The 11141-nt window shown below is 46.9% G+C and overlaps 1 protein-coding gene across 1 annotated transcript in view; it reads left to right on the forward strand.

The window, feature by feature from the left end:
• The window catches only part of LOC149971464 (5-formyltetrahydrofolate cyclo-ligase-like), a 13699-nt gene extending 3024 nt beyond the window's left edge, over positions 1 to 10675 (forward strand). Inside the window, exon 3 of the mRNA XM_090222877.1 lies at positions 7425 to 10675. Coding sequence (XP_090079003.1) covers positions 7425 to 7651 — 227 coding nt within the window. The 3' untranslated portion in view covers positions 7652 to 10675. The remainder of the gene's footprint in view (positions 1 to 7424) is intronic.
• The last annotated feature ends 466 nt before the right edge of the window (positions 10676 to 11141 follow it).

The following is an 11141-nucleotide window of genomic DNA, read 5'->3' on the forward strand; positions in this document are numbered from 1 at the left end:
ATAAGGTTGAAAACACACACACACACACACACACACACACACACACACACACACACACACACAGGGTGCCCTATGGTGATACGATCCTCACAGTGTGTGTTGACATATTGTACTTTAGTTTGCCTGTTGTATATTACCATCTGTGTGTATCATAACACACTTATGACCTATTTGTTGGAATGACCTAAATCCTGGCACGGCCTTGCAATGTTCGTCTTTCTTCCCTTATACACAGTTAATCTTTGTTCCCCTATGGGCCCTGTTCAGAAGTAATGCACTATTTAGGGGAAAGGGTGCCATTTGGGATGCGTGCACAGTCTCCAACGAGGGACACCATATCAGCGTCAGATCAAAGTTCCTGTTTTGGTTTCCTCCACAAGATGGTGGTATAGCATCATCATCAAGACGGATCAAAATGGTCGTCTCCTGCAATAACAATCTTACGTCTGGACACACACCTGTCATGTGACACTTAATCGAAATACTATGCAAGGGGATGGATGGAATTGCCCCACCACTGATCCAAGGTCATTTACCCCCTAAAGGTTAATCATTGGGTAGGGGAAGGATAAACTGATCCTAGATCTGGTAACATCTACCCTGAGCACCAAATAAGCACTGTGAATCATTGGTGAAGTTGCATAATTCTATTGTAATCAACTCTGTTGCTGCTGTATAATAAGAAAGATCATATTGATAACAGTTATTAGCATTGTAATCTCCTGGATGGTGAATACGTAGTTTTTCCTCTGTCAACCTCAGCTATTTTAATCCAGACCGTCACAGCTTTAATCATTAGATAGGATATGAAATACCGACGCCTGGGGAGGAAATGTGTTTGTTGTGCATTCTCTGAGTCTATTTGAGCTGTGCAAATAATGTCATCATTACTTCTGGAACCAAACTGGTCATAACCCCGCTCCTTCATTGTGTATGTGTAACAATATTGCTTCCGTCCCTCTCCTCACCCCTACCTGGGCTCGAACCAGGGACCCTCTGCACACATTGACAACAGCCTCCCTCAAAGCATCGTTACCCATCGCTACACAAAAGCCGCTTGCAGAGCAAGGGGAACAACTACTTCAAGGTCTCAGTGCGAGTGACATCAGCGATTGAAACGCTATTAGCGCGCACCCCGCTATAACTAGCTAGCCATTTCACACCGGTTACATATGTATGAATTCACTCCTGTCTGGCAATAACCTGTGTCAATTCTAATTATCGCTCTCACTCCACTCACCAGCTCAAGTAACCAGGTTCACTTGTAACCAGGTTCACTTGTAACCAGGTTCACTTGTAAATCGGTTCACTTGTAACCAGGTTCACTTGTAACCAGGTTCACTTGTAACCAGGTTCACTTGTAAATCGGTTCACTTGTAACCAGGTTCACTTGTAACCAGGTTCACTTGTAACCCGGTTCACTTGTAACCCGGTTCACTTGTAACCAGGTTCACTTGTAACCACGTTCACTTGTAACCACGTTCACTTGTAACCAGGTTCACTTGTAACCCGGTTCACTTGTAACCCGGTTCACTTGTAACCACGTTCACTTGTAACCACGTTCACTTGTAACCACGTTCACTTGTAACCAGGTTCACTTATAACCAGGTTCACTTGTAACCCGGTTCACTTGTAACCCGGTTCACTTGTAACCACATTCACTTGTAACCACATTCACTTGTAACCACATTCACTTGTAACCACGTTCACTTGTAACCCGGTTCACTTGTAACCCGGTTCACTTGTAACCAGGTTCACTTGTAACCAGGTTCACTTGTAACCAGGTTCACTTGTAACCCGGTTCACTTGTAACCCGGTTCACTTGTAACCCGGTTCACTTGTAACCCGGTTCACTTGTAACCACGTTCACTTGTAACCACGTTCACTTGTAAATCGGTTCACTTGTAACCAGGTTCACTTGTAACCAGGTTCACTTGTAACCCGGTTCACTTGTAACCAGGTTCACTTGTAACCACGTTCACTTGTAACCACGTTCACTTGTAAATCGGTTCACTTGTAACCAGGTTCACTTGTAACCAGGTTCACTTGTAACCAGGTTCACTTGTAACCCGGTTCACTTGTAACCAGGTTCACTTGTAACCAGGTTCACTCTTGGTGTTGGTGACTATAGAAAGTCTACACTCCCTTTAACTTTTTCCACATTTTGTTGCGTTTCAAAGTGGGATAAAAATTAATTTCATTTTTATTTTTTGTCAACGATCTTCACAAAATACTCATGTCGAAGTGGAAGAAAAAATTCTATTAAAAAAAAGAATGAAAAATAAAACCCTAATATACCTTGATTAGATAAGTATTCACCCCTCTGTGTCAATACATGTCAGAAACACATTTGGCAGCGATTTCAGTGGTCAGTCTTCTGGGGTAAGTCTCTAAGAGCTTTGCACACCTGTATTGTGTGCAATATTAGCCCATTATTCTTTAGAAAATTCTTCAAGATCTGTCAAGATGTTGGGGATCATGGCTAGACAGCAATTTTCACATCTTGCCATATATTTTCAAGCAGATTTCAGTCAAAATTGTAACTTGGCCACAGGAACATTCACGGTGTTCTTGGTAAGCAACTCCAGTAGATTTGGCTTTGTGTTGTAGGTTATTGTCCTGTTGAAAGGTGAATTCCTCTCCCAGTGTCTGGTGTAAAGCAGACTGAAGCAGATTTTCCTCTAGGATTTTACCTGCGCATAGCTCCATCCCGTTTCTATTCATCCTGAAAAACTCCCCAGTCTTTGCCGATGTCAAGCATACCCATACCATGATGCAGCCACCACCATGCTTGAAAATAAGGAGGCAATTACTCAGTGATGTGTTGTGTTGGATTTGGCATAAGGCTTTGCATTTCTTTGCCTTGTTTTTTTTGCAGTATTACTTTAGTGCCTTGTTGCATAGATATACATGTATTCTGTATATTTGTATTCTTCTTTTCACTCTTTTCATTTAGGTCATTATTGTGGAGTCACTACAATGTTGTTGATCCATCCTCAGTTTACTCCCATCACAGCCATTGAACTCTAGCTGTTTTAAAGTCCCCAATGGCCTCATGGTGACGTCCCTGAGCAGTTTCCTTCCTGTCCTGCAGCTCAGTTCAGAAGAACGACTGTATCTTTGATGTGTCTTGGTGGTTTAATACATCATCCACAGCATCATTATTACCTTGACCATGCTTAAATATATATTAAATGTCTAATTTGTTATTGTTACCCATCTACCAATCACTGCCCTCCTTTATGAGGCTTTCGATAAAGCTCCCTGGTCTTTGTAGTTGAATCTGTGCTAGAAATGTCGTATTTGACAGAGGGACCTTACATATGTTGTATGTATGGGGGACAGAGGAAAGTATAGTCATTAAAAAATCATGTCAACCCTTGTTATTTCACACAGAGGGAGTCCTTATTTGATTTGTTAAGCCAAATAACTAATTTAGGTTTGCCTAAACAAAGAGGGTGAATACTTTTGCAATGACTATTTTAGTTGTTTATTTTTTATTCATTTGTAAAAATATATATATATATATATATATATATATGACTTTAAAAAAAACAACAGTTAAATCTATTTCAATCCCACTTAAAAATGCAAGAAAATGTGAAAAAATTTCAAGGGGGTGGAGCCTTTCTATAGTCTCTGTATACCAACCAATCACGTCTTCAGTTTAGGGCTCCCTCTGACAGTGAACAGCTGGTTTGATTAATTTCTCTCTACTCTGACTCAGTCCTGCAGCCTTGAATACCTCTCATGAACCTATCATGGCTGTTGTCAAGGAAACTACAGATAGACCATAATGCAAAGCAAATTTAAATACATGAGAAGAGATGGGGGGAAAAAAAGGTCTGTCTTGCCGTGCCACCAAATTTGCTTTGATTATCGTCATGGTTTTCACATAGCAACAAGAAGGGCACCTTATTCCAAGTACCTTGAATATTCCCAGCAGCTGACAGAAGGTTTTAGACCCTATTATTTCCCCCTCTTTTCATAACAGAAGTTCCATCCTCATAACGAATGTCTCTTTGTCCTGGGGTGCATAGAAAGCAAAGGTCTGGAGGTGTGTGTGTGTGTGTGTGTGTGTGTGTGTGTGTGTGTGTGTGTGTGTGTGTGTGGACAACACAAATTGCTACCTGCCAGGGTTGACATCCTGCTGAGCATCTGAAACTTGTTTCAAAGCATTTTCCTCTTGTTCAGATACTTACTTACATGTGGAGAGAGAGAACACGACAGAGAGAGAGAGACCACAACAGAGAGAGGGAGAACACGACAGAGAGAGAGAGACCACAACAGAGAGAGAGAGACCACGACAGAGAGAGAGAGAACACAACAGAGAGAGAGAGAACACAACAGAGAGAGAGAGAACACAACAGAGAGAGAGAGAGACCACAACAGAGAGAGAGAGACCATGGCAGAGAGAGAGAGAACACGACAGAGAGCGAGAGACCACAACAGAGAGAGAGAGAGAACACGACAGAGAGAGAGAGAACACGACAGAGAGAGAGAGAACACAACAGAGAGAGAGAGACCACAACAGAGAGAGAGAACACAACAGAGAGAGAGAGACCATGGCAGAGAGAGAGAGAGAACACAACAGAGAGAGAGAGAGACCATGGCAGAGAGAGAGAGAACACGACAGAGAGCGAGAGACCACAACAGAGAGAGAGAGAGAATACAACAGAGAGAGAGAGACCATGGCAGAGAGAGAGAGAACACGACAGAGAGCGAGAGACCACAACAGAGAGAGACAGAGAGAGAGAGAACACGACAGAGAGAGAGAGAACACAACAGAGAGAGAGAGAGAACACGACAGAGAGAGAGAGAACACAACAGAGAGAGAGACCACGGCAGAGAGAGACCACAACAGAGAGAGAGAACACAACAGAGAGAGAGAGACCATGGCAGAGAGAGAGAGAGAACACAACAGAGAGAGAGAGAGACCATGGCAGAGAGAGAGAGAACACGACAGAGAGCGAGAGACCACAACAGAGAGAGAGAGAATACAACAGAGAGAGAGAGACCATGGCAGAGAGAGAGAGAACACGACAGAGAGCGAGAGACCACAACAGAGAGAGACAGAGAGAGAGAGAACACGACAGAGAGAGAGAGAACACAACAGAGAGAGAGAGAACACGACAGAGAGAGAGAGAACACAACAGAGAGAGAGACCACGGCAGAGAGAGAGAGAGAGAACACAGCAGAGAGAGAGAGAGACCACGGCAGAGAGAGAGACCACGGCAGAGAGAGAGACCACGGCAGAGAGAGAGACCACGGCAGAGAGAGAGAACACGGCAGAGAGAAAGACCACGGCAGAGAGAGAGAGAGACCACGGCAGAGAGAGAGAGAGAGAGAACAAAGAGAGAGAGAGAGAGAGAGAGAACACAGCAGAGAGAGAGAGAGAACACAGCAGAGAGAGAGAGAACACAGCAGAGTGAGGGAGAGAGAGAACAGCAGAGTGAGAGAGAGAGAGAGAGAACACAACAGAGAGAGAGAGAGAGAACACAGCAGAGAGAGAGAACACAGCAGAGAGAGAGAGACCACAACAGAGAGAGAGAGAGAGTGAACACAGCATAGAGAGAGAACACACAGCAGAGTGAGAGAGAGAGAACACAACAGAGAGAGAGAGAGAGAACACAGCAGAGAGAGAGAGAGAGAGAACACAGCAGAGAGAGAGAGACCACAACAGAGAGAGAGAGAGAACACAGCAGAGAGAGAGAGAGAGAGAACACAACAGAGAGAGAGACAGAGAACACAGCAGAGTGAGAGAGAGAACACAACAGAGAGAGAGAGAGAGAACACAACAGAGAGAGAGAGAGAGAGAGAGAACACAACAGAGAGAGAGAGAACACAGCAGAGAGAGAGAGAGAGAGCACAGCAGAGAGAGAGAGAACACAACACAGAGAGAGAGAGAGAGAGAACACAGCAGAGAGGGAGAGTGAACACAGCAGAGAGAGAGAACACACAGCAGAGCGAGAGCGAGAACACAGCAGAGAGCGAGAGAGAACACAGCAGAGAGAGAGAGAACACAGCAGAGAGAGGGAGAGAACACAGCAGAGAGAGAGAGAACACACAGCAGAGAGATAAAAGGGGCAATGGCATTTTGGCACAGCAGGAGTAGATGTCCTTCAGAAAGTGAATGATTTAACATTCATCTGAGATCTTTGTTATTGGCTAGGAATAGAAGAGACTGGAGTCGATAAAAACAGAGGCCTTTGATTGGGCTCTGTGTTATGTACACATTGGGAGGGTGTGTGTGTGTGTGTGAGCGTGTCAAGAACTATCAGGGTTCGATTGTTAGCATTACATCCTTACTGCCATTTAAAGTGGATGATGTGATGCCAGATGAGTCATGTGAACAACAGTAGGCTATATGCATCAATAATAGATGGATGTTACCCTGCAGTCTGGAGGGCCGGAGAAGAGACCACAGCAGTATGGCATCCTCAACCTGCTGCTGTTGTGAGGAACGTGAATGCATAATGTCCCTGCTTAATCTGCATAAATGATTCATGAACGTCATGGTTGCGTGACAACAGGAAGAGATTTTGATATTGGAGTCTCAGGCTACACCGAGCAGAATGGAGTGATAGGTTCACATCATCACCTGGTGATCGCCTGGTGCCTCATTCATAAAGTCTAGGATCAGGTCCACTCTTTCCATGTAATCTTGTTCATTTTAACCGTAAAAGCAAAAGTGATTCTAGATCAGCACTCCTACCCTGAGATGATACATACGGGCCCTGATATCAGATGTTTTAAGAAACATTCTGTGAATCATCTCCTCTGTTATTTCTTTGGGTTGTCAGCGAGCACTTGATGCTATGGTTACACCAGGATGTTGTGAAATATTGATCCAAGGGCTTGTGAAGTCTTGCAGTGAACACCATCCATCTTTCGACCCACAGAGAATCTGTAGCTTGTTGGGTCTGATGGAATTATAAAGAATTGATCATGCTGGAGACTGTAGAACTGGCGGTGCATGTTTTAGTTCTGGCATTTATTGAGGCAGGCCTGCAGTTCACTGCTACGAAGCAACAATAGCATTTTTAGCCACATTTATTTTGTAGGGTGAAGTGTATTTCTGTTTTAAAACAGGATGAACAGCGTTGTTTTATAGCTTTGAGAAACTCCTTTCATGTTCTTGAACCAACCAATCCTTTCATAGTGTTGAACTTGGATCACCATACAGGGGTAAGGCAACGGTTTAACAAGATGTATTGTAATTGAGGTTGAAGATCTGACATACTATTTTAAAGATGCATAGAGATGGCTAACTATAGACCTATATCACCACTGCTGTAAAACCTCTGACCCAGATAACAGGTTTACATTGTGAGATGGCATCAGCTCTCTGAAAAATGGTTCATAAGGTATTCTAGTAAGCCTCCTCCTCATTCATGTATTTCCCATGTGTTCCTCCCATGCAGGAGGTCTTGACCTGATCTTGATGCCAGGCCTGGGATTTGACAGGAAGGGGAATCGTCTGGGCCGAGGGAAGGGCTTCTATGACTCATACCTGGAACGCTGTATGAAGCACCCCAAGGGGAAGCCGTACACCATCGCTCTGGCCTTCAGGGAGCAGCTGTGTCAGGACATACCTGTGGGCGACAACGACGTGCTGATAGACGAGGTCCTGTGTGATGTCCTGGACTAGTTAAAAGGCACATTTTCATATTTCTGAAGTAAATCTCTATTTGTAATGTAAATGAAATGTCCAAGAAGGGTTCAGACACATTTTTTGTGCTTTGTCTTGTTTTTGAGAAACTTACCCCAGCCGTGACACACTTCGTTGCTCGTTGTGCAGTAATCGGGCAACGCAAATGACATGAACAAAACCCACCCAAATATGTTGTTTTAGAAACAGACTTTCAGTATAGTGATGTAGGTCTTTAGATGTTGTACACATTAAATTGTGTCATTCCAAACTTGATCCACAAAGTCATGTTCCATTTTGTGTGACTGGAGCCGTTTGTTCTAGCAGCTGTGCTGCGCGGGCTGTGTCCCTGTACTAAAGGGGCTCAACCTGCACGGCTGTGCTGCGCGGGCTGTGTCCCTGTACTAAAGGGGCTCAACCTACACGGCTGTGTCCCTGTACTAAAGGGGCTCAACCTACACGGCTGTGTCCCTGTACTAAAGGGGCACGCTCAACCTGCACGGCTGTGCTGCACGGCTGTGTCCCTGTACTAAAGGGGCTCAACCTGCACGTCTGTGCTGCGTGGGCTGTGTCCCTGTACTAAAGGGGCTCAACCTGCACGGCTGTGCTGCGCGGGCTGTGTCCCTGTACTAAAGGGGCACGCTCAACCTGCACGGCTGTGCTGCGCGGGCTGTGTCCCTGTACTAAAGGGGCACGCTCAACCTGCACGGCTGTGCTGCGCGGGCTGTGTCCCTGTACTAAAGGGGCACGCTCAACCTGCACGGCTGTGCTGCGCGGGCTGTGTCCCTGTACTAAAGGGGCTCAACCTGCACGGCTGTGTCCCTGTACTAAAGAGGCTCAACCTGCACGGCTGTGTCCCTGTACTAAAGGGGCACGCTCAACCTGCACGGCTGTGTCCCTGTACTAAAGGGGCTCAACCTGCACGTCTGTGTCCCTGTACTAAAGGGGCTCAACCTGCACGGCTGTGCTGTGCGGGCTGTGTCCCTGTACTAAAGGGGCTCAACCTGCACGGCTGTGTCCCTGTACTAAAGAGGCTCAACCTGCACGGCTGTGCTGCGTGGGCTGTGTCCCTGTACTAAAGGGGCTCAACCTGCACGTCTGTGCTGCGTGGGCTGTGTCCCTGTACTAAAGGGGCTCAACCTGCACGTCTGTGCTGCGCGGGCTGTGTCCCTGTACTAAAGGGGCTCAACCTGCACGGCTGTGTCCCTGTACTAAAGGGGCTCAACCTGCACGGCTGTGCTGCGCGGGCTGTGTCCCTGTACTAAAGGGGCTCAACCTGCACGTCTGTGCTGCGCGGGCTGTGTCCCTGTACTAAAGGGGCTCAACCTGCACGGCTGTGCTGCGTGGGCTGTGTCCCTGTACTAAAGGGGCTCAACCTGCACGGCTGTGCTGTGCGGGCTGTGTCCCTGTACTAAAGGGGCTCAACCTGCACGGCTGTGCTGCGCGGGCTGTGTCCCTGTACTAAAGGGGCTCAACCTGCACGGCTGTGTCCCTGTACTAAAGGGGCTCAACCTGCACGGCTGTGCTGCGCGGGCTGTGTCCCTGTACTAAAGGGGCTCAACCTGCACGGCTGTGCTGCGCGGGCTGTGTCCCTGTACTAAAGGGGCTCAACCTGCACGGCTGTGCTGCGTGGGCTGTGTCCCTGTACTAAAGAGGCTCAACCAGCACGGCTGTGCTGCGCGGGCTGTGTCCCTGTACTAAAGGGGCTCAACCTGCACGGCTGTGTCCCTGTACTAAAGAGGCTCAACCAGCACGTCTGTGCTGCGCGGGCTGTGTCCCTGTACTAAAGGGGCTCAACCTGCACGGCTGTGCTGTGCGGGCTGTGTCCCTGTACTAAAGGGGCTCAACCTGCACGGCTGTGTCCCTGTACTAAAGGGGCTCAACCTGCACGGCTGTGTCCCTGTACTAAAGGGGCTCAACCTGCACGGCTGTGTCCCTGTACTAAAGGGGCTCAACCTGCACGGCTGTGTCCCTGTACTAAAGGGGCTCAACCTGCACGGCTGTGCTGCGCGGGCTGTGTCCCTGTACTAAAGGGGCTCAACCTGCACGGCTGTGCTGCGCGGGCTGTGTCCCTGTACTAAAGGGGCTCAACCTGCACGGCTGTGTCCCTGTACTAAAGGGGCTCAACCTGCACGGCTGTGCTGCGCGGGCTGTGTCCCTGTACTAAAGGGGCTCAACCTGCACGGCTGTGCTACGTGGGCTGTGTCCCTGTACTAAAGGGGCTCAACCTGCACGGCTGTGTCCCTGTACTAAAGGGGCTCAACCTGCACGGCTGTGCTGCGCGGGCTGTGTCCCTGTACTAAAGGGGCTCAACCTGCACGGCTGTGTCCCTGTACTAAAGGGGCTCAACCTGCACGGCTGTGCTGCGCGGGCTGTGTCCCTGTACTAAAGGGGCTCAACCTGCACGGCTGTGCTGCGCGGGCTGTGTGGATTTAAATGTGATCCCAGCTAACAGATATTGGTTCCCAGAACACTGTGGAAGTTATTTCAAACAACCAAAAGATAACCTTTAGGGAACGTTCTGTGCTAGCTGTGATGATATTGTTTGGTATGATGATATGACATTCTCATAAGACATGAAGCTGTGAACTAGTCAAGACAGTGGTGGAGCTGAGTCTGGTGGCCCCATTCCAAACGGATCATTAGCCCTTACTCCAAGGTTTTTGTTTAAATACTGATCCATCCATTTAAATATTCTAGTGGGGGCATCAACAAGGGCATAAGTAAGGGGCCAGGGTTCAGTTTGGACTTGGGACATCTTAAGTGCTTGCTAAAGACCCCATATTAATCATAATGGTCAAACGAGTTGTCTTAGTATGTGCCTGAATTGGTGAGGAATAAACTGTTCTCTACAGATGACACTTCTACCAGATGACACTACCTTGTTTCCATTTCAAGATTCCTGTGATTTCAGTTATTAGATTTTTTTAGACTGTCAAACGTCCTGGTCTTCTGTAATGAGATGATTATGCTGCCATCAGGGGACAAAGGAAGTTCAGTTAGGAATAAAGATGGCTGAATGAACACACGCTTGTTTATTGCTCACCAAAGCTAGCTAGCATAGTTTGGTGTCAGAAGTGGGATCCAAACCCCTCGGTTGTCTTAACAAAGGAATGAGTATTATTACTAGAGACTGAGAGCATGCTGAGAATGAGTGTTTGACTGGCAGAATGTTAATGAACTGCCTAGTGACTGCCTCGCTTGTTTGCCTAATTGCTGTGATGCCCTTGGGAATGAATCCATCAAGTTTTGCTTATCAAAGTGTTGCCTGTTTTAAACTGAGACTGAATGACATGACATTGCTAAGTGCAGTGGACCGGCTCACCGTAGATCCAAGAGGAAAACACACTCTCTCCTCTTGTGTGACCGCACTTCAACATACATTGCTGGTCCTCCGTTTCTTTTATTTATTGACCGTGATTATTAAGATCAGGAAACCTTTGTTCCTGGGCTTTAACAAAAGGCTGTACACACCTGCAGTAGACCTTCA

This window comes from Oncorhynchus mykiss, chromosome 26 (assembly GCF_057628025.1).
Source record: "Oncorhynchus mykiss isolate SJ-2025 chromosome 26, ASM5762802v1, whole genome shotgun sequence".
Taxonomy (NCBI): Eukaryota; Metazoa; Chordata; class Actinopteri; order Salmoniformes; family Salmonidae; genus Oncorhynchus; species Oncorhynchus mykiss.